We start from the raw sequence: 24,469 nt of genomic DNA, 5'->3' as shown, positions 1-24,469 counted from the left end.
GCATACCTCCCAACATTTGGAGATGGGAAGGAGGGACAAAGTTTGCGGCGCGCTTTGCGCGCCACGGTAAATTTTAGGCCACGCCTCTGACCACACCCATTCATAATTAGTCACACTCATATCCACGTCCCAACCACACCCATTTAGCACTGCCGATCACACTGTTTCATATGCAATAATTATAAACAAAAAAATATGGCCACACAGTGCTCCATACTGTATAAAGGCCACACATGATGCTCCATACTGTATAATGGCCACACAGTGCCCCATACTGTATAATGGCCACACATGATGCTCCATACTGTATGATGACCACACATGATGCTCCATACTGTATAATGAACACACATGACGCTCCATACTGTATAATGACCACACATAATGCTCCATACTGTATAATGACCGCACATGATGCTCCATACTGTATAATGACTGCACATGATGCTCCATACTGTATAATGACCACACATGATGCTCCATACTGTATAATGAACACACATGATGCTCCATACTGTATAATGGCCACACAGTGCCCCATACTGTATAATGGCCACACATGATGCTCCATACTGTATGATGACCACACATGATGCTCCATACTGTGTAATGAACACACATGACGCTCCATACTGTATAATGACCACACATGATGCTCCATACTGTATAATGACCGCACATGATGCTCCATACTGTATAATGACCACACATGATGCTCCATACTGTATAATGACCGCACATGATGCTCCATACTGTATAATGACCGCACATGATGCTCCATACTGTATAATGGCCACACATGATGCTCCATACTCTATAATGACCGCACATGATGCTCCATACTGTATAATGACCACACATGATGCTCCATACTGTATAATGGCTGCACATGATGCTCCATACTGTATAATGGCCACACAGTGCTCCATACTGTATAATGACTGCACATGATGCTCCATACTGTATAATGACCACACATGATGCTCCATACTGTATAATGACCGCACATGATGCTCCATACTGTATAATGAACACACATGATGCTCCATACTGTATAATGACCACACATGATGCTCCATACTGTATAATGGCCACACATGATGCTCCATACTGTATAATGACCGCACATGAGGCTCCATACTGTATAATGACTGCACATGATGCTTCATACTGTATAATGACTGCACATGATGCTCCATACTGTATAATGACCACACATGATGCTCCATGCTGTATAATGACCGCACATGATGCTCCATACTGTATATTGGCTGCAAATGATGCTCCATACTGTATAATGGCCACACATGATGCTCCATACTGTATAATGAAGACACATGATGCTCCATACTGTATAATGATCCCACATGATGCTTAATACTGTATACTGACCCCCCTCCTGTATGCATGGCTCATATCCCCCCCCCCTCCTGTATGTATGGCTCATATTTCCCCCCCCCCTCCTGCATGCATGGCTCATATTTCCCCCTCCTGTATGCATGGCTCATATTCCCCCCCTCCTGTATGCATGGCTCATATTCCCCCCTGTATGTATGGCTCATATTCCCCCCCTCCGGTATGTATGGCTCATATTTCCCCCTCCTGTATGCATGTCTCATATCCCCCCCCTCCTGTATGCATGGCTCATATTCCCCCCCTCCTGTATGCATGGCTCATATCCCTCCCCCCCCCTGTATGTATGGCTCATATTTCCCCCCCCTCCTGTATGCATGGCTCATATTTCCCCCTCCTGTATGTATGGCTCATATTCCCCCCTCCCCTGTATGTATGGCTCATATTCCCCCCCCCCTGTATGTATGGCTCATATTCCCCCCCCCCCCCGTATGCATGGCTCATATTTCCCCCTCCTGTATGTATGGCTCATATCCCCCCCTGTATGTATGGCTCATATTCCCCCCCCCTCCTGTATGCATGGCTCATATTTCCCCCTCCTGTATGTATGGCTCATATCCCCCCCCCTGTATGTATGGCTCATATTCCCCCCCTCCTGTATGCATGGCTCATATTCCCCCCCGTATGTATGGCTCATATTCCCCCCCCTCCTGTATGCATGGATCATATTCCCCCCCTCCTGTATACATGGCTCATATTCCCCCCCCCCTGTATGTATGGCTCATATTCCCCCCCCCTGTATGTATGGCTCATATTCCCCCCCCCTGTATGTATGGCTCATATTCCCCCCCCCTCCTATATGCATGGATCATATTCCCCCCCTCCTGTATGCATGGCTCATATTCCCCCCCTCCTGTATGTATGGCTCATATTCCCCCCTCCCCTGTATGTATGGCTCATATTCCCCCCCCCCTGTATGTATGGCTCATATTCCCCCCCCCCCGTATGCATGGCTCATATTTCCCCCTCCTGTATGTATGGCTCATATCCCCCCCTGTATGTATGGCTCATATTCCCCCCCCCCCTCCTGTATGCATGGCTCATATTTCCCCCTCCTGTATGTATGGCTCATATCCCCCCCCTGTATGTATGGCTCATATTCCCCCCCCTCCTGAATGCATGGCTCATATTCCCCCCCGTATGTATGGCTCATATTCCCCCCCCTCCTGTATGCATGGATCATATTCCCCCCCTCCTGTATGTATGGATCATATTCCCCCCCCTGTATGTATGGCTCATATTCCCCCCCCTCCTGTATGTATGGCTCATATTCCCCCCCCTGTATGTATGGCTCATATTCCCCCCCCCCCTATATGCATGGATCATATTCCCCCCCTCCTGTATGCATGGCTCATATTCCCCCCCTCCTGTATGCATGGCTCATATTCCCCCCCCTCCTGTATGTATGGCTTATATTCCCCCCCCCTCCTGTATGTATGGCTCATATTCCCCCCCCTCCTGTATGTATGGATCATATCCCCCCCCCCCTGTATGTATGGCTCATATCCCCCCCCCTGTATGTATGGCTCATATTCCCCCCCCCTCCTATATGCATGGATCATATTCCCCCCCTCCTGTATGCATGGCTCATATTCCCCCCCCCCCCTCCTGTATGCATGGCTCATATTCCCCCCCCTCTTGTATGTATGGCTCATATTCCCCCCCCCCTCCTGTATGTATGGCTCATATTCCCCCCCCCCTCCTGTATGTATGGCTCATATTCCCCCCCCTCCTGTATGTATGGCTCATATTCCCCCCCCCTCCTGTATATATGGCTCATATTCCCCCCCCCCTCCTGTATGTATGGCTCATATTCCCCCCCTCCTGTATGTATGGCTCATATTCCCCCCCCCCTCCTGTATGTATGGCTCATATTCCCCCCCCCTCCTGTATGTATGGCTCATATTCCCCCCCCCCTCCTGTATGTATGGCTCATATTCCCCCCCCTCCTGTATGTATGGCTCATATTCCCTCCCCCCTCCTGTATGTATGGCTCATATTCCCCCCCCCTCCTGTATATATGGCTCATATTCCCCCCCCCTCCTGTATGTATGGCTCATATTCCCCCCCCTCCTGTATGTATGTATGGCTCATATTCCCCCCCCCTCCTGTATGTATGGCTCATATTCCCCCCCCTCCTGTATGTATGGCTCATATTCCCCCCCCCCCTCCTGTATGTATGTATGGCTCATATTCCCCCCCCCTCCTGTATGTATGGCTCATATTCCCCCCCCTCCTGTATGTATGGCTCATATTCCCCCCCCCCTCCTGTATGTATGGCTCATATTCCCCCCCCCCCCCCTGTATGTATGGCTCATATGGAGGTGACCCAACTTTTATAAAAATAAAAAAAAACAGCCACAAACCTTGCTCAGGTGCCGCCCCCTGCATTGTCCCCGCCCTAGGCACGTAGTGTGGGACAACTAATGTCCCGCCCGGGATCGCGGGGCTGACTGTCAAAATCACGACAGTCCCGCGGGATCTGGGACGGTTGGGAGGTCTGTGGGACCGCCCCTGGGTGAGTATAATATAACCTCTTTTTCTCATCTTTCAGGATACATCGGGGGCTTATCTACAGCATTACAGAATGCATTACAGAATGCTGTAGATAAGCCCCTGATGCCGGTGGGCTTAACTCATCCTCGATTTTTGGGGTGACAGGTTCCCTTTAAGGTGTTAATTTTTTTTTTTTTTTACAGAGAGACTGATGGTAACAAAAGCTAAAACCCGGACACAAAAAAAAAATAGATAAAGCTTTATTATTCAACTGATAGCTTTTTACGTGCAAAAAAACCCCAAATCTCATATTCCCACCGACAAAATGGCGGCATCATACTGATGGCGACACGAATCGTTCCATAAAAGACCTGAGAGAATTACTGCTGTCAGGGGGCGTGGCTGTTCTTCAGAACGAGGCGTGATCTATTTACAAGTTAGGCGTGGCTACAGGAACTTGAATCAAAAGTGGGCGTTATCGCGCGGGCGCAGACCCAGAGAGGAGGTGATTGGTCGGCTTGTGTCTGCGCGTAACGTCCGGTGTAGTCATGTTACCAGTTCTTCCGGAGCACGGGATGGAGGCGGACGGGACTTACGAGCAAGGGTTCGTCGGGATCCGGTTCTGTCAGGAATGGTAAGAGCGGGGTGTGTAATGGAGAATGGCGGTCACTGCGCTAATGCCGCGTCTCACTATGACACTGGGTAGGATATATTGTGTGACTACAACGGAGGCTTAAAGGGATTGTCCACTCCACTGACCAAACCTCAGGGAAGGACCCTGGAGGGAAAAAGCAAAAAACAAACAATGCGATTATTTTCCAGGAAGCCAGCGCTGCTCCTCTGTGCTCTGTCCAGTGTCGGGGCTGCTCCTCCGCGCGCCGTGATGCTGAGGGAGAGTCTCATGTTTTCTTCCCTCTTAGATGTCCTGCCCACACAAACCCCATTGCTCCATTTCTTGTATGCGGGAGTCTGGCAATCCTCTACACAGTATAGAGAGGGGCACACAGGCTCCGCCATGGTGCCAGTCCTGCGCAGGCTCCGCCATGGTGCCAGTCCTGCTCGGGCTCTGCCATGGTGCCAGTCCTGCTCGGGCTCCGCCATGGTGCCAGTCCTGCTCGGGCTGCGCCATGGTGCCAGTCCTGCGCAGGCTCCGCCATGGTGCCAGTCCTGCTCGGGCTCCGCCATGGTGCCAGTCCTGCTCGGGCTGCGCCATGGTGCCAGTCCTGCGCAGGCTGCGCCATGGTGCCAGTCCTGCGCAGGCTCCGCCATGGTGCCAGTCCTGCTCGGGCTCCGCCATGGTGCCAGTCCTGCTCGGGCTGCGCCAGGGTGGCAGTCCTGCGCGGGCTGCGCCAGGGTGGCAGTGCTGCGCGGGCTGCGCCAGGGTGGCAGTGCTGCGCGGGCTGCGCCAGGGTGGCAGTGCTGCGCGGGCTGCGCCAGGGTGGCAGTGCTGCGCGGGCTGCGCCAGGGTGGCAGTGCTGCGCGGGCTGCGCCAGGGTGGCAGTGCTGCGCGGGCTGCGCCAGGGTGGCAGTGCTGCGCGGGCTGCGCCAGGGTGGCAGTGCTGCGCGGGCTGCGCCAGGGTGGCAGTGCTGCGCGGGCTGCGCCAGGGTGGCAGTGCTGCGCGGGCTCCTGCTGCCCCTCTGTGAGGCATATTGGGGTCTATGGACACATTCGTAGACTTTCCCAGGGCACTGACTGACCAGAGGGGCAGCTCGGTGGTTAACACTATTACTTTGCAGCGCTGGGTTCTAATCCCACCTAGGACGACATCTGCGAGGAGTTTGTATGTTCTCCCCATGTCTTTGTGGGTTTCCTCCGGGTTCTCTGCTTTCCTCCCACACCACGTACTAATAGGGACTGTAGCTTTTGAGCCCCAATGGGGACAGTGATGAGGTATGTAAAGTTCTGCGGAATATGATGGCGCTATATAAGCAAAGCATAATAACAGACTACATCACAACTGCGCTGTTGATGTAGTAAAGTGTTCACACCTTTTTGTATTTCACTTTTTAGCAACAACATGTTATATCCTAAAGAAGACAAAGAGAATCGGATCCTCCTTTATGCGGTAAGATCCCGAGGCGGTGTGCTGACCTAGATATACTCATACATAGCCATAGCCCGGTATTAGGTGCTGCGGACCTCGGGGTGAGTTTTTGATTTGGCAAGATTCCCTGTAGCCGATGCTGCACGTGGTAGTAGATGAATGCTTGCTAGCATCGCTCTGCTGGGGTTCAGTGCGATCCTTGTCCCCATGATCACGTACTTCCACATTGGAGACCCCCAGAACCTCTTACTTATGTATTAATCTTCTGTTTTCAGAATCTGTACATGTAATAGTTAAAGGGTCATTCCCTTGTCACTGATGCCCCCTAACCTTTGGAACCCCCACCTATCCTGAGAATACAGGAGTCGCATTGCATTCCTCCAGTGTTTCTCTGTATTGTTGCCCTTTTGACAAACTCCTCTGTGTGGGAAACTGCCCCCAGCCCCATTTATGTGCAGCAGGTATTTGGGAATGCCCCTGTGCAGACAGAAGACTGTAGAAGGGGACACAAAAAAGTATAGGGGGTTTTCCAGCCACCCAGTTCAATGCTGCTCCATTCAAGTGAATCTGGTGCTGTCACATTCATGCTCCACATCTATGGGGGGGTCCTAGAAGTCAGATCCCCCTTGATAATTAGTACATTGCTAGGATATGCCATCTCCTATTACTAGGGTGGGTGTAACCTCTTTAATGGCAGGAATCCTTTACTGTGTATGGACTGGTTTAACCCTCGTTACTGGAGCAATTTTGTGGCCTCATCATTGAACATCTGTCTTATTTCCAGTGTCGAAACTGTGACTACCAGCAAGAGGCAGATAACAGCTGTATATATGTGAATAAGATCACGCACGAAGTGGAGTGAGTATTTATACTGATGCCGGCGCTCCATCCTCCACCCCACGGAGAAAATGGCAGGGGGCAAGAGAAAAAGAAGTCGGTGCTCAGACAAATCTGTTTAGATGCCTTCTTGGTTTTTCTCTTGCACCCCGGAGTCACCCATACTATTTTCTCCGTAGGTCAGGCAGGGTATTTCATATATTTTTTTTTTTTAACCAGTTGATGAGTGGCGGAAATGGCAGTTAAGTAAGGTTTATTAGAAAGTCATTCCCCAACTTCTCATAAAATGCTTTGGCTGTGCAAAAGTGAACATTAGGGAAATAAGCAAACTTGGCATCTATGTGCCTGCAATAATATTAACATTTAGTTTATTCTGCAAAGATGGCTGCAACAAAACTTAAAAATAATAAAGTAATATCCTCCCAATAAAAATAAAGTCCCCGTATTGTGCTGTTGGGAAATACACTTCCTCCAGAAATACAACAAGTCATTTCATAGCTACATGAAAAAAATAAAATTGGTCATAACACAAAAGGGTTTCACTCCATCACCAAACACGGGTTGTCTATTAGGAGATATTACCAAGATATTTATCTTTCCTGTATCTATTAGGAGAGACCTTTTGAGATTGGTCACTGATGCTTATAAAAAGTGGTTCTCCATTCTAGCTCAAGGGCATGGGGGTCCTAATTTGGAGAAGTCCCTCATGACCAATCTTATCTTGATGAAGCATATAGATTGGGTTTGTTTTAACACTTTAACGGGGTTCCAGGTCCTTTTTGGAAAGCGAGAGCTGTCATTTGTTTGTTTGCTGTGAGAAATTGCTGCTCTCTTCATTTGTCAGTAGACATCAAGAGGGATTTATTAAAACTAGTGCAATGGTGGAGTCACTCACAGCAACCTCAGATGTTGACATTTTGCTCTCGGCAGTATAAGGCCTCATTCACACACAAAAAAAAAGAAAAAAATGGTTACTGTCACCAGGGATTTTCCCGGATGGATAAATTGATGACAAAGCTTCTCCTATACATTGCTTTGTTAATCATGGACAGTACACGGATTGTACGCTGGTGCCATCCACGTGGTGTCCATGATTTTCACCAACCCATAGACTTGTTTTTGCCCTTTTCGTTCGTGATGCCTGAGAAAATGGACCTGTCTGAGTTTTGCAGATACCTGATCTGCTGTCAAACACCTAATTATGAACAGCCCCATAGACTATAATGGGTACCATGGATCCAATGCGTATGTGCACCACTGATGTGTGAATGAGGCCTAAGGCTGGTTTCAAAGCTCTGAGCAATACGAACCCTGATCAGATCTTATTGCTTGGGTCTCCTGAGCTGAGCGGACCTCCTCATGGGCCTACAAGTGGCTGCTGGCTCAGGTCAGATATTCCTTTGAAAGCCTGGTCTGTTTCATGGACCTGTGAAGCCGGCCTAACCTGTAATCTCACTATTTGATGTCATCTCTTCAGTCACTGACTTCCATGTCTTATTTCCCAGTGAGCTGACTCAGATCATTGCAGATGTGTCTCAAGACCCTACACTGCCTCGTACAGAGGATCATCCCTGCGCAAAGTAAGTGATCTTGTTCAATTAAACCAAAATACGCTCACAATTCCCATCGTGTGCTGTGAATTCCTCTCCGCTGGATGTTCCCTTCTACCTGTATCTTATCTCCTTCCTCTCTAGGTGTGGCCACAAAGAAGCCGTGTTCTTCCAGTCTCACAGTGCTCGAGCTGAGGTACACCATACACTTATTTATTTTAAAGCATAGCATTTCCTGTCATCTTCTATTTCTTAATCGATCAGGAAATCCCTTTGAAACCTTCTGGATCTATGGGGTGATTACTGATTAAGGCTATGTGCACACGTCCGGAATTGGTGCTAAACACTAGCGTTTTACAAGCGTAATTAGCTTGCAGAATGTTAGCGTTTTCCAAGCGAAATGTAGCATCGCTTGAAAAACTGACTGGTTGGTCACACTTGTCAAACATAGTGTTTGACAAGTGTGACCAACTTCTTACTTTTGCCTATGCAGCATCAATAGTAAAAAGATATAATGTTAAAAATACTAAAAAATCGTGATATTCTCACCTTCCGGCGTCCCCCGCAGGGTTCCTGATGCTCCCGTCCCCAGTAATGCATTGCGAGACCGCTACGTCATCACAGGTCATTGCCGCAAGGCATTAGTGGGAACGGGAGCATCGCGAGGAGCGGGATGGTTGCCAGGGATGCTGAAAGGTGAGCATATCACGATTTTTTATTTTAATTTTTTTTTTTTTAACAATTATATGGTCTCCTCTCCTCCACCCTGGGTACCAACCGCACATGATCCGCTTACTTCCCGCATGGTGGGCATAGCCACATGCGGAAAGTAAGTGGATCAATGCATTCCTATGTGTGCGGAATCCCCGCGATTCCGCACAAAGAATGAGCATGCTACGTTTTTTTCCAGAATGCGATTCTGCCGTGGAAAAAAGCGCAAAAATTGCGGATTGCATTCAAATAATAGGATGCTTAATGTATGCGTGTTTTTTGTGGTTTTATCTAGTTTTTCTTTTAGACTGTGTGCACACGTTCAGGATTTTTCTAACAGAAGAGGGGTTTGGTTTAAAGGGATATTCAGGTCGTCACAATACAATATGACCTATGAGAATTACTAGATCAGGGAGAGAATTAAATTAGGCAGCGGTCATGCAGTAAATCTATATAGACCTGAAGGAGTTCTCTACTCAGCCATTTCTGTCAGTCCTATAGCTATTGAATTGATTGTCAGTGTTGATGGACAACCATTGCTCCATCTAGTAGCCACCACCTATACCGGGGATAGGTAATTAATACCAGACTACCTCTTCAACAATCTTTGTCCTATTGCTGAAAGTGCAGAGGTGGAGGCTTCTGCTGCAGCTATTTTTTTCTTCAAACCAGATAAAGGTTTATATATTGAATATTAAAATATTTAATTCTATGCTTTGTGTGCTTTTAAATTAAGCTGTGTCCCCTTTTAATAATTGCAGTATACAGTAATTTTGTACAACTAAAACAGTTCTCCGTTTTCCTTCTAGGACGCCATGAGGCTGTATTATGTGTGTACTGCTCCCCACTGTGGTCATCGCTGGACAGAGTGATATTTTTCTGGAAGTTCTTAGTTTTTGCTTCTTTGTATATTTTTTATTTTTAAATAAATTAATTATTTTACTTAATGTTGCTGATCAGTTCATTTGTGGAGGAAATTCTTAAACCAGTAAGTCACGGTGAGCAGTCATCAAGATTGTATTGTCTGCATCCGGTGGGGATAAGATTTGGGAGGTAGCACGGTGTTGGGTGGAGCAGCACGCCCATCTCTCCTCTGTGAGCCCCGGCTCCTCTTTTCCTTAAGTGCTTGGAGAGCAGCGGGTTGTTTGGATGCACCTCAAGAACGTGCAGGGTGTAGGTGTCAGAGCTGGGCGATGTAAAGCCGCACTCCTCGCAGACGTAGATCTTGGAGCGGCGCTGGCGGTAGGCGTAACTCTGGAGCACTCCATGGATCTTGCGCAGATGAGACTCCAATGAGCAGCGTTGGGTAAAGGACTTGTCACAAGCCGGACACTTGTATGGTCTTATTCCTGCAGGAGAAGTTCAGTGGGATCTGATGAGTACGCGGCACAAATGGTTATTAGAATTACACCAAAAATGTGCATTTATATAAATATGATTGTGGAATGTTGCAGGGTCACAACAATATGATCTAAATTAACTTTCTAGTCTACCAGTTTGTTATACTTGTAAGGTCAAAAATCCTGCTCTGTTTTTGCGCGGGTTCGTGCTTTGTACACTTTCCTTCATACAATCTTAGGCCAGTCTCGCACGTCCGTGTTTCGCGGTCTGTATATGAGACTGCGGCGTTCAGCTCAGAAGATCCTCAGCCATTCTGGGCATCACGGTCTTAAGTACAGACTACAAAATGCAGATTTAGAGAGGCCTAGAATGGATGAATGAGCTATCATTCCTGATTATCAACACGTGATCACTGGACAAAGGAAGCAGAATGCTCGATCATCGGATGAGCCGTCCGTTTATGCTGGCAAAAAAAGGGAATGTGCTTCTAAATAATGACAGAATGATTGTACGGACGATCCTTCTGTTGCCATCGGTTTGTCGTAGCACATGTAAACTTATCTCCAGTCGTGTTGTATATAGTTGATCGGCCCATTTTTAAGCATGTTATGACATATTGGAGGATGGCTCGGGGAGAATTCTGTGACTCCAAGCAGTTTCTAGAGTTTGGCAGGGCCCTAGGACTCTCCAATGGACGAGTCATTTTAATAGGAGATAACTTCAAAACAAGAGAATATCCTTTTTATTATAAAATTCTGGGTGACTGCAGACACCACTAGGGGGCACAATCACTAGATGGCTGGAAACCAGAGATAAGTCATTGAAAGAAACCAGTTTTGTCCACAATTGCTATTAACCTGCAGCCAGCCATCCGTCTAATGTGTATGGTGATGTCCTGACTCTTCTCTAATGACACTTGGAGAAAAATAATCAGTCTATTGGATTTTTACACACTTTTGTTCTCGGGGGAGAAGAGGACCACCATTACCGGGCAGCAGCTTACGTCCTTTTACTTGGCTGAGAATGCATGAGTATGGGGTGGGAAGGGGTGAGGGTAGGAGACTCAGCTGACAGGTACACTTTAAGATAATTATTTACAAAGTTAAGAGTATGGTCAGAATGAGACTTATCAAGCGTCGCTGCGGGTGATTGTCAGGTCTCTCCCATGTCGTACGGACACGTGGGTACATCTGGAGAGACCTGTCAATCAACTACAGGGGGTAACACCAGACCAGTCTCATCTCTGCCTTTGCACCCCCTGGATCTTTAATCTGTTTTTTTTCCAAGATACTGGAGAATAATGCAGACTTCTATAATCGTGTAGTGATTTGTGCTGCAGCAGTTTGGGTTGCATTAATAAAGTGTCAGATCCCTTTACCGTGAGTCAGTAAGTCATTCATAGAAAGTGTTATAAGACACAGAGAGGCCCAAGATGCGAAAATAACTCACCGGTGTGCGTTCTCATATGGCGCTTCAAGTCAAATGTGTCATTAAAGCCTTTCCCACAGCAGGGACAGCGATGTCTCTTCTGGATGCTGTGACACTTCAGGTGCCGGGTCAACATGCGCTGGAGAGGAAAGGTCTTCCTGCAAGCACGACAGGGGTATGGGCCCTAGAAACAAGGATTGCTTTAGCAATTAGTTAATGTCTGAGGTTTTTTTGTGGGCAGAAACTGAGAAAAACATAAATTTTTCCTTCATAATTTGTCTTTTTGGATCTTTTTATTTTTAATAGTTCATATGTGCATGTCAGGGGAGACATTTTATGGTTTTTCTTTTAGGTGTTACTCCACTTATAATCTATCGGAGAGATGGAGATGCCTTCTGTAAAAGTTCCAGAATTTCAGTGTAACAGATTAATTTACAATTGTAATAAGATTCTACCTGCTCTAATAGAAGGAATATGGACGTACCGTGTTATAGATCCGTGCGTTGCTGTACACCTCACATGGTGCAGGAGACGACGCTGGTCTCGGTGATGGGGGTCCGATAATGGAATCTATGCATAAAAAAGATCAGTTATCTGACATAGTGCACTGAAAAGATGCAGGATTAGAATATTTACCCTTTTTTCCCCCCATTCCGTCAAAGAATCTATCATTAAAAAGATCTTGTGTGCACAGTATGTGGGTATAACACGTATATAAGGCCGGCGTCACATGTCCACATTACGTACAGCAATTCTGGGACTGACCACAGAGCTCTAGATCCGAACTAGGTGCTGACGAGGCTTTGTTCAGGTTCGGACTCTCACAGGTGGTCCGGACATTGCATTCTGTGACAGGGTCCCTGCTGATGAGCGAGTGAGAAATCGTCCAACTCAGATGATTTTTTTTTTTTCTAACAGTCATCTGATTTTCATCCGTGTGTATGTTTTCTACATCTACACTAAAACATGTACATGATCACATACTTTCCTAGGTGTATAATAGAAATGTATCTATAAAAATCGGATGGTCTGTGTGGGACCCATATATTTATTTTTAAGCACCCATAGATTTGAATAAGCAAGTCTCATCCGAGACTTGGAAGAAAGTTGCTCCTGTTGCGATTTTTTTTTTTTTTTTAATCACTGAAAAAAAAAACCGTTTACCTGAACAGCCGTATTGAATAACCTGAGTCAGTGTGCTGTCCATTAGCCTTCCGATCAAAACTCAGACAGCATATGGATGATTTATGCTCTCATCTGCATGAGTTCAAATTGAGTTCAGCCAAATCTGCATAATCCGGTCAGTTCAATTCCATTTACAGGTACGTACTGGTGTGATGTAAGACCTGTGCTGTATCTGTGCGCAATGTAAGACGTGCTGTAATCTAGGTGCAATGTAAGACCTGTGCTGTATGTGTGGGCGACGTAAGACCTGTGCTGTATCTGCACGATGTAAGACCTGTGCTGTATGTGTGGGCGATGTAAGACCTGTGCTTTATCTGTGGGCGACGTAAGACCTGTGCTGTATCTGCACGATGTAAGACCTGTGCTGTAGCTAGGTGCAACGTAAGACCTGTGCTGTATCTGCACGATGTAAGACCTGTGCTGTATGTGTGGGCGATGTAAGACCTGTGCTTTATCTGTGGGCGACGTAAGACCTGTGCTGTATCTGCACGATGTAAGACCTGTGCTGTAGCTAGGTGCAACGTAAGACCTGTGCTGTATCTGTGGGTGACGTAAGACCTGTGCTGTATCTGTGGGTGACGTAAGACCTGTGCTGTATCTGCACGATGTAAGACCTGTGCTGTAGCTAGGTGCAACGTAAGACCTGTGCTGTATCTGTGGGTGACATAAGACCTGTGCTGTATCTGCACGATGTAAGAACTGTGCTGCAATCTAGGTGCAAATAAGACCTGTGCTGTATCTGGGCAGCGTAAGACCCGTGCTGTATCTGTGGGCGACGTAAGACCCGTGCTGTATCTGTGGGCGACGTAAGACCCGTGCTGTATCTGTGGGCGACGTAAGACCCGTGCTGTATCTGTGGGCGACGTAAGACCCGTGCTGTATCTGTGGGCGACGTAAGACCCGTGCTGTATCTGTGGGCGACGTAAGACCCGTGCTGTATCTGTGGGCGACGTAAGACCCGTGCTGTATCTGTGGGCGACGTAAGACCCGTGCTGTATCTGTGGGCGACGTAAGACCCGTGCTGTATCTGTGGGCGACGTAAGACCCGTGCTGTATCTGTGGGCGACGTAAGACCCGTGCTGTATCTGTGGGCGACGTAAGACCCGTGCTGTATCTGTTGGCGACGTAATACCCGTGCTGTATCTGTTGGCGACGTAAGACCCGTGCTGTATCTGTGGGCGACGCAAGACCCGTGCTGTATCTGTGGGCGACGCAAGACCCGTGCTGTATCTGTGGGCGACGTAAGACCCGTGCTGTATCTGTGGGCGACGTAAGACCCGTGCTGTATCTGTGGGCGACGTAAGACCCGTGCTGTATCTGTGGGCGACTTAAGACCCGTGCTGTATCTGTGGGCGACGTAAGACCCGTGCTGTATCTGTGGGCGACGTAAGACCCGTGCTGTATCTGTGGGCGACGTAAGACCCGTGCTGTATCTGTGGGCGACTTAAGACCCGTGCTGTATCTGTGGGCGACGTAAGACCCGTGCTGTATCTGTGGGCGACGTAAGACCCGTGCTGTATCTGTGGGCGACGTAAGACCCGTGCTGTATCTGTGGGCGACGTAAGACCCGTGCTGTATCTGTGGGCGACTTAAGACCCGTGCTGTATCTGTGGGCGACGTAAGACCCGTGCTGTATCTGTGGGCGACGTAAGACCCGTGCTGTATCTGTGGGCGACGTAAGACCCGTGCTGTATCTGTGGGCGACTTAAGACCCGTGCTGTATCTGTGGGCGACGTAAGACCCGTGCTGTATCTGTGGGCGACGTAAGACCCGTGCTGTATCTGTGGGCGACGTAAGACCCGTGCTGTATCTGTGGGCGACGTAAGACCCGTGCTGTATCTGTGGGCGACGTAAGACCCGTGCTGTATCTGTGGGCAACGTAAGACCCGTGCTGTATCTGTGGGCGACGTAAGACCCGTGCTGTATCTGTTGGCGACGTAATACCCGTGCTGTATCTGTTGGCGACGTAAGACCCGTGCTGTATCTGTGGGCGACTTAAGACCCGTGCTGTATCTGTGGGCGACTTTTGGCTATGTGCACACTTTGCGGATTCCACTGCGGATTTTTCCGCAGCGGAATTCCAAAATCCACAGTGAAAACCCGTTGCGGTTTTTACTGCGGATTTATTGCGGTTTTTACTGCGGTTTCTTCTGCGGATTTTCATCTGCAGTTTCCTATTGGAGCAGGTGAAAATCCGCAGAAAAGAAGTGACATGCTGCGGAATGTAATCCGCTGCGTTTCCGCGCGTTTTTTTCCGCAGCATGTGCCCAGCGTTTTTTGTTTCCCATAGGTTTACATTGTACTGTAAACTCAGGGGAAACTGCTGCGGATCCGCAGCAAAATCCGCAAAGTGTGCACATAGCCTTAGGCTATGTGCTCAAGACGTCCTTTTCAGGCAGGTCCACTCTGAAAACCGCCCCCCCCCCCCACACCCCAAAAAAATACTAAGAAGAATTGACATGCACCTCATAATGCCTTGCTGTGCACATGTTCAGGCTTTTTCAGCTTATTTTTACCACTTTAGCCGTAAAGCAGTAACCTTACCATTCTCCAGGCGGCTTTTGCTTGGAAACCGCTGATTATTGTATACATAATATAAGAAATCTCCAGCATTTTCCTGAAGTGTCTTCCTGTTGTAAAACTCGGCGGCTATGCTAGAGTCTAACAAAAATGTGAACTGGCGCATAATCTTATGGGTCCCACTGAAATAAATGTGTAAAATTTGCACCAAAAAGGTATAGATTTGCAATAAATAATAAAATAAGTAAATTTAAAAGGGGCAGTAAAAAACTATTTCAGCACAATGTCCGCCTCCACGAATCAAACAAAAAAACCCCTAGCGTTTGTAAGACATTGAATTAAAACTCATCCAATCTCAACATGAAATCTGTAATGTGTGAACACGGCCTAAGTTTCCTTTTGATGGTTTTGGTGCTGAACATGGATCTACAGTTTGACAGTCACTTGTACTGGTGTTTAATGGTAAAATTATACTAATGTGATTGTCCCGTTCACTTGGTTGGATCAGGTTGAACGTGACCTGAAGAAGAGGAAGCGAGATGCCAACAAACCACTAGGCTTTGGCCAAAGTTTTTGGATACAGGTTGGGTTATTGTCTCGTCAAATGGATCCAGTGGTCATAAGATGGCTTCTCTTGGGTGGGGAAAAAAGGGAGAACCCGAAATCTAAGATTGCCGATGCCAAGCAGGCTCTTCTGGTGGTGTCACCCACCAATATCCGGCACTATGCTAAAGCCTAGAGCTGCACAAACACAGAGAGGCGTATGGGGAAAATGATTAAAAATGCCTAAATGCAGAAATCGGCATCCCGGCTGGCGTTACTATTCATACTGCATTTGCATAGCTGGACTGGCGCAGCGCTGAGATTTACACAGCAGGACGGGACATGACGGTGCTGGTCACAATGTAGACACTGATTGATCATCGTTATCCCTCAGTGTAAACAGGCCTGAATACATTGTTTGCCTTCCATACAATCACCAGGGTAGAGAATACATGAAAGGAAGGAACCCTGAAGGGCTGATCCATTGTGAGGGAGAATAGCCGGGATTTCATCTCATTTGACTAAAGTCCGCTGGTTATCAGTGGCAGACATTGCCGAGTGGTCGCTAACGTTTTATTAATCCTCGTACCATACAATGAGAAGAATAGCAGCAGAGATAGCGATTTGCATTGCTTGCAATAGGATAGCTGCTGATCCAATATGTATAGGAAAATGCATTGGAAATATATTTTTCTTGCTTATATGGTGGCAACATATTCTGGAGCATGTTGCAGAAAATCATCCCTCACATGTCTCCACAATCTTAAATCCCCATCACTATGTCTTTTGGAGAACATAGAAACCCATGCATTTGTTGTCCTCGGTTGGATGTGAACTGTAAGGCAACATTGCTGACCCCTGAGCCATCCTCTTGTTTTTGGACCCACTGAGCCACCTTGTTGTTTTTGGACCCCCTGAGCCACTCTCTTATTTTTGGACCCGCTGAGCCACCTTGTTGTTTGTAGATCCCCTGAGACACCCTCTTGTTTTTGGACCCCCTGAGCCACAATGTTGTTGTTTTTGGACCTCCTGAGCCATCTTGTTGTTTTTGGACCCCCTAAGCCACCCACTTGTTGTTTTTGGACCCCCTGAGCCTCCTTCTTGTTGCTTTTGGACCCCCTGAGCCACCCTCTTGTTTGTAGATCCCCTGAGACACCCTCTTGTTGTTTTTGGATCCTCTGAGCCACCCTGTTGTTGTTTTTGGACCTCCTGAGCCATCTTGTTGTTGTTGGACCCCCTGAGCCACCCTCTTGTTGTTTTTTGACCCCCTGAGCCACCCTCTTGTTGTTTTTGGAACCCTTGAGCCACCCTCTTGTTGTTTTGGACCCCCTTAGCCAACCTCTTGTTTTTGGACCTCCTGAGCCACCCTCTTGTTGTTTTTGGACCTCCTGAGCCTCCCTCTTGTTGTTTTTGGACCTCCTGAGCCATCTTGTTGTTTTTTGACCCCCTAAGGCACCTTTTTGTTGTTTTTGGACCCCATGAGCCACCCTCTTGTTGTTTTTGGACCCCCTGAGCCACCCCTTTGTTGTTTTTGGACCCCCTAAAACACCCTCTTGTTGTTTTTGGACCTCCTGAGCCTCCCTCTTGATGTTTTTGGACCTCCTGAGGCTCCCTCTTGTTTGTGGACCCCCTGAGCCACCCTCTTGTTTTTGGACCCCGTGAGCCTCCTTTTTGTTGTTTTTGGACCCCGTGAGCCTCCTTTTTGTTGTTTTTGGACCCCCTGAGCCTCCCTCTTGTTGTTTTTGGACCTCCTGAGCCATCTTGTTGTTTTTTGACCCCCTAAGGCACCTTTTTGTTGTTTTTGGACCCCATGAGCCACCCTCTTGTTGTTTTTGGACCCCCTGAGCCACCCCTTTGTTGTTTTTGGACCCCCTAAAACACCCTCTTGTTGTTTTTGGACCTCCTGAGCCTCCTTCTTGATATTTTTGGACCTCCTGAGGCTCCCTCTTGTTTGTGGACCCCCTGAGCCACTCTCTTGTTTTTGGACCCCGTGAGCCTCCTTTTTGTTGTTTTTGGACCCCGTGAGCCTCCTTTTTGTTGTTTTTGGACCCCTTGAGCCTCCCTCTTGTTTTTGGACCTCCTGAGCCATCTTGTTGTTTTTTGACCCCCTAAGGCACCTTTTTGTTGTTTTTGGACCCCATGAGCCACCCTTTTGTTGTTTTTGGACCCCCTAAAACACCCTCTTGTTGTTTTTGGACCTCCTGAGCCTCCCTCTTGATGTTTTTGGACCTCCTGAGGCTCCCTCTTGTTTGTGGACCCCCTGAGCCACCCTCTTGTTTTTGGACCCCGTGAGCCTCCTTTTTGTTGTTTTTGGACCCCGTGAGCCTCCTGTTTGTTGTTTTTGGACCCCCTGAGCCACCCTCTTGTTGTTTTTGGACCTCCTGAGCCACCCTTGTTTGTAGATCCCCTGAGCCACCCTCTTGTTGTTTTTTGACCCCGAGCCACCCTCTTGTTGTTTTTGGATCCCCCTGAGACACCTTCTTGTTGTTTTTGGACCTCCTGAGCCACCCTCTTGTTGTTTTTGGACCCCCTGAGCCACCCTCTTGTTTTTGGACCTCCTGAGCCACGCTCTTGTTGTTTTTGGGCGTCCTGAGCCTCCCTCTTGTTGTTTTTGGACCACCTGAGCCACTCTGTTGTTGTTTTTGGACCTCCTGAGCCATCTTGTTGTTGTTGGACCCCCTGAGCCACCCTCTTGTTGTTATTGACCCCCTGAGCCACCCTATTGTTGTTTTTGGACCTCCTGAGCCAGCCTCTTGTTGTTTTTGGACCCGCTGAGCCACCTTGTTGTTTGTAGGTCCCCTGAGACACCCTCTTGTTTTTGGACCCCCTGAGCCACAATGTTGTTATTTTTGGACCCCCTAAGCCACCCTCTTGTTGTTTTTGGACCCCCTGAGCCACCCTCTTGTTGTGGTTTTGGACCCCCTGAGCCTCCCTCTTGTTTGTGGACCCCCTGAGCCTCCCTCTTGTTGGTTTTGGACCTTCTGGGCCCCCTCTTGTTTTTGGACCCCCTGAGCCTCCCTCTTTTTGGACCCCTGGAGCCACCCTCTTGTTGTTTTTGGACCTCCTGAGCCACCCTCGTTTGTGGTTCCCCTGAGCCACCCTCTTGTTGTTTTTTGACCCCGAGCTACCCTCTTGTTGTTTTTGGGTCCCCCTGAGCCACCTTCTTGTTGTTTTTGGACCTCCTGAGCCACCCTCTTGTTGTTTTTGGGCGTCCTAAGCCTCCCTCTTGTTGTTTTTGGACCTCCTGAGCCATCTTGTTGTTTTTGGACCCCCTAAGCCACCCTCTTGTTTTTGGACCCCCTGAGCCATCCTCTTGTTGTTTTTAGACCCCCTGAGCCTCCCTGTTGTTATTTTTGGACCTCCTGAGCCATCTTGTTATTTTTGGACCCCTTGAGCCACCCTCTTGTTGTTTTTGGACCCCATGAGCCACCCGCTTGTTGTTTTTGGACCCCCTGAGCCTCCCTCTTGTTTTTGGACCTACTAAGCCTCCCTCTTGTTTGTAGACCCCCTGAGCCACCATCTTGTTTTTGGACCCCTGAGCCTCCCTCTTGTTGTTTTTGGATCCCCTGAGCCACCCTCTTGTTTGTAGATACCCTGAGACACCCTGTTGCTTTTGGATCCCCAGAGCCACCCTGTTGTTGTTTGACCCTCCTGAGCCACCCTCTTGTTGTTTTTGGACCTCTTGAGCCACCCTCTTATTGTTTTGGACCCCCTGAGCCACCCTCTTGTTTGTAGATCCCCTGAGACACCCTCTTGTTGTTTTTGGATCACCTGAGACACCCTGCTGTTGTTTTTGGACCTCCTGAGCCATCTTGTTTTTGTTGGAATCCCTGAACCACCCTCTTGTTGTTTTTGGACCTCTCTGAGCCACCCTCTTGTTGTTTTTGGACCCCTGAGCCACCCTCTTGTTGTTTTTGGACCTCCTGAGCCTCCCTCTTGTTGTTTTTGGACCTCCCGAGCCATTTTGTTGTTTTTGAACCCCCTAAGCCACCCTCTTGTTGTTTTTGGAGACCCTGAGCCACCGTTTAGCTGTTTTTGGACCCCCTGACACCCTCTTGTTGTTTTTGGACCCCCTGAGCCCCCACTTGTTGTTTTTGGACCTCCTGAGCCACCTCTTGTTTTTGGACCTCCTGAGCCAACCTCTTGTTGTTTTTGGACCCCCCGAGCCACTCTCTTGTTGTTTTTGGACCCCTGAGCCACCCTCTTGTTTCACACCCCCTATGTTCCAATCATATCAATTTTTGGCTAGGTTCCCACAACCATATTTTCGGTACAAGTGCTGTCCATGAAAAAAAACCTGACGGCACACAGACCAATGTCATTCAATAGGTCTGTTCACATGACCCGTATTTTCTTGTTTTTTTTCCCCACATGTCTACATGAAAAAAAGCACAGCACACACTATTCTCTTCCATATTTTGGATGACACTCATCTAGTTACAGTAAATCTATAATAAAAAAAAATTGCATCCCATACAGATTAACCATATAGCATCTGATGTTATGGACACTTCTTCAATATAGGAAACTGTATTTGGTCTTGTAATTTTTTTTTTAGCAGCTCATGTAAAAAAACTGATGACAGAACAGATGAAAAATCTTACTTTTTTTTCCAGGATGAGAAATCAGACAATGTTTTAAATGTTGGTGTGACCTTAGCCTGTGCCTTCCCTCTATAATGCATCAGTCAGACAAAATGTACAAAATGAGAAAATTTATGTAGCTAAGATCTACAATTGTGGGTGTAAAGCCTCCAAGGCAATTTTTTGGGCATGAAAAAAAAAAATTCAAGCTTTTACTACCTATTAAACAGTAGAAAATGGACATCACAAGGATGAAACACAGAGAACATCCATGTGCATTTTTTTTTTTTAATAGGCCTGATTCATCAAAGCAGTTATACCAGTATTCTTTGAAGTCGTACAATTTTGGCGCACATTGAGGCTCCACTAAAACTTTGTGACTTTTGGTGCTCTCACGCCATATTCACCCAGCTCTGCCGAAATGGGTGGGACGGGGGCATAATCACTGCCACTCATGAAATTCATGATGAGCTGCAGCATTTGCGATGCCACAAATCTTACTCCAGCAGAGACTGGGTTAAGATCTATAGTGAGGCGCTCATGGAGGTGTGAGCCAATTCTGATTCATATGCACCTTTTCATGACTCAAAAGAGTCTCACTTCAGCACGGCTCTTTATCAAGACTAGGGATGAGTGGACCTGAACTTAAATATTCGGCATTTGCACCGGAACGTTGCTGTCCGGTGCTAAACGCCAAACACGAACTTTCCACGGAAATCTGTTGCGATGTTCGGAGTTCCGAAGAAGAGAGTGAGAGAGACAGAGAGAAACTTTTGGTTCAAAAGTCCAGGTTCCAATTATTTTCAGTGGGGTTCGGTTTCTGGATCAAGTTTAGGTACAGTTCTGGAGCCCAAACAGAACTTTGGAATAAAGTTAGGGTCGGGTACAAAAACCCGAACTTCCTATGGGTCCACTCAAACTTGAGATTACCACTTTATCTTTCATAGAAGTTTGGAAACATTCAGAAATGTTAATAAAGGAGATGGAGTCAGATTATCGATTCTGCATCCCTAGAGGAAACCATCCAAGTAGAATATTAGAAGTGCCACCATCTGCGTAGGCCTAGAACATTGTCGGAGCCTTCCATGGCACATCGACTCTATATTACCAGAACACAAAGCCAACATTCAAGAGTAAATGAAATCCAAAGCCTTCAACAGATCCATGCTCATAAACCAGAGCACCAACAATACTGGCACAGGGTTATAATAGTTTTGCCATCTGTCGTGTTAAATTTTTTAAGGAAATATTTGAGAAATGATCTTTTTCATCTGGTGATGGTACCACTCCTATACATTGCCTGTGCAACTTGGCCACACTCCTGCCCACATGGTCAGGAGTGGCACTTTTCCGCATTAAAATAAAAAAAACAACTTATTTTTTTTTTTAAGTTCATTAAACAATTGTGATCCCAATTTCATTAGGGATCGGACTTACCTGGGATATAGAGATCCCCTCTTTCAGCATCTGCAAGATGCCCCCATCCTGTGACCCCCATAACCATTCGTTGTCTCTTTACCAAGAATGAACGAGGCATATTCCTGATTGAAAAAAATATATATTTAAAAAAAAAAAAAGTCCTTAAAAATAGAATTATAAAAATAAAATCACTTTTGCAAAAAAAAAAAAAAAAAGTTGTAAAATACCACAGGCGACTTTTTCTTTCTTTTGGGATCTCTGCCTGGTTGACCTACCTGGGTAGGGTCCAAAATCAGAGAGGCCAGGAAATCAGTGCAAATGCTGCCGTGGGAGATTCTGGCTGTGGGAGATATTAGGACCCACACGCTCCTCTTATCGGCTTCTGATCATTTGAATGTCCCACAAGTTTGCATATGAAGCTGAGTCTCTTGTCACATACACAGAGAAAACGGCTCTTCCTTCCCATGCAAATCCATCCGACGGACACAATAAAAGGAGGGGTAGGGGCTTTGTGATGGGACAGTTCGTTTCTAAAAAGGTTTTTCTATTTATTCTGTAATAATAGTTCCCCTGACCACACAGGTGTCCTACTACCGGGTCCCCAGACTGACGGTTCTTGGCTCTGGCCGGGTGAGTGGTCATACTGTCTGTATGTACTGTCCTATACAATCCTGGAATTAACGGGATGTCATTAGCAGCCGCTGTGGACTCATTTGACTGCCCCGTTGCCCCTGTAGCTTATTTGGTTAACAAACCTTGTTAGCTGAGATTTGCAGTATGCTAACCTCTTTTAGGCCCATCCAGTATTTCGATAGCAGAGAATGTACTACTGTTTCATCATGTCCTATGAACCTTATTTTTTTTAATATTACTTTATGTTAGAAAAACAAAATGAGAACAGCACAAAACATATAATACTTAATATACAGTTTATTAAAACATAAGAGCAAAACTCTACAAAATGTTTACAACTTTTCAACCTAGCTAATAAAGAGGTTAGGATCCTAAATGAACACGGGTTTACCACCTTAATTCACTTTTACTAATGTCAAGCTGCTCTTCTCTTTGACGATGTCAGCGCAATTAAACATGACTATGGATGAAGCAGACTGGTGGCCAGTTGTATGCCGCCTACAACCTACACCTTGAAGGCCCCTATAAACATTACATAAGTTGATGAAACCTCAAAGACCAACGGCTGTGTATGGGGGGCCTCTAGACTCTCACTGGACACATGATGTTGGGGGAAAGAAGGATCGGTCCATTGGATTTCAAGGCCTGATTTTTTGTCTCCAGGGGACATAAGCCAATACTGGAAAAGTCTGTCACCCTCTCCAAATTAAAAACACACAATCGGGCGAACCGGGTATATGGGAAAGTCGTTAGAGATAGCTGTCAACCTAAAGAGTGTTAGGCCGTCTAGACTGCGTTATGGCAGATTTATACATGAGGTTGTCAAGACCCAACGTTCATAGGTCTTTGGATCAAGAAAAAATTGCTTCTTCACTGACGAGAGGGGTAATAACTTTCAATTTTGGGCAAAACACAATAATAAAAGGCTATTCCACTTTAAACAAATGGGCACCTATCCATTAGACAGGTTGGTGCAGGTATGAGCACATTTTTGCCAAAATTCACATTAAAAGATTGCTTAACATCTTCTATTTCAATTACAATTGGTAATCCACTTTATCGTTCATATAAGGTTTTTTTTTTACTTTTTCCCCCGCTGAAAACGTCTGGTGGAAAAAAAAAGTGCATGACACTCTTTTGTAGCAGATCTTAAAGGATTCTGCTCTAAACTGTCCACTGTCAAAATAAAAAGGCTGTAAAAACACACAAAAAAATTTTGAAATTGCTTCAGAAGCTATGGGCACACAGAGTTCTTGGAGCATGAACTTAGCTGAAACTCCATATTTTTGAGGAGTTCTGAAGGAGGATTCTGACAGTTTACGCTCCAAAAAGACCCTGTGTATATAGCTAGATAAAAGGAAGGCTCCTCAAAAAATGAATTTGGAAAAATGCATGGCGCCTAAAGTGAAACATGGTGGTGGCAGTGTCCCTATGTGGGCTGCATGAACACTGCTGCTGTTGGATTGAGACATCTCATTGATGGGATCATGAATTCACAGATGTACGGCATGGCAGTACTAAATAAGCAAATCATCACACTTTTCCAACACTACAATGATCCGGAACTCACAACTAAGGTTTCATTTCTGAAAAACAAGGTGAAAGTGATTCAGTGGCCAATTGTCTCCTGATCTGAACCCAACCATACACTTATGGGGAATTCTGAAGAGCAAGTTGTCATTAGTGATGAGCAAGTACTTGAACATGCTTCAGTGCTAATCGAGAATCCTGCCATGCTCGAGTCGCTGCGGCTGCATGTTTCGCG

General features: G+C 46.8%; 2 protein-coding genes across 2 annotated transcripts; one reads left to right on the top strand and one right to left on the bottom strand.

Annotated features, from left to right (window-relative positions):
• The first annotated feature begins 4,387 nt into the window (after positions 1–4,387).
• POLR2I (RNA polymerase II subunit I) lies at positions 4,388–10,011 on the top strand. The gene is made up of 6 exons (XM_077292467.1): positions 4,388–4,543; positions 5,921–5,975; positions 6,739–6,812; positions 8,297–8,371; positions 8,486–8,537; positions 9,862–10,011. The coding sequence occupies exons 1-6, from the start codon at positions 4,458–4,460 to the stop codon at positions 9,922–9,924; spliced, it is 405 nt and encodes a 134-aa protein (XP_077148582.1). The 5' UTR covers positions 4,388–4,457; the 3' UTR covers positions 9,925–10,011.
• Positions 9,969–22,515, bottom strand: LOC143809396 (putative transcription factor ovo-like protein 3). Its single transcript, XM_077292465.1, has 5 exons — positions 22,086–22,515; positions 21,999–22,025; positions 12,336–12,363; positions 11,843–12,005; positions 9,969–10,401 (listed from the first exon to the last, which is right to left on the bottom strand). Exons 1-5 carry the CDS (start codon positions 22,187–22,189, stop codon positions 10,046–10,048), a joined length of 678 nt encoding a protein of 225 aa, XP_077148580.1. The 5' UTR covers positions 22,190–22,515; the 3' UTR covers positions 9,969–10,045.
• Positions 22,516–24,469: the final 1,954 nt, after the last annotated feature.

This window comes from Ranitomeya variabilis, chromosome 2 (genome assembly GCF_051348905.1).
Source record: "Ranitomeya variabilis isolate aRanVar5 chromosome 2, aRanVar5.hap1, whole genome shotgun sequence".
Classification (NCBI taxonomy): Eukaryota; Metazoa; Chordata; class Amphibia; order Anura; family Dendrobatidae; genus Ranitomeya; species Ranitomeya variabilis.
The sequence above is the reverse complement of the archived record's forward strand: the minus strand, read 5'-3'. Positions and strand labels throughout refer to the sequence as shown.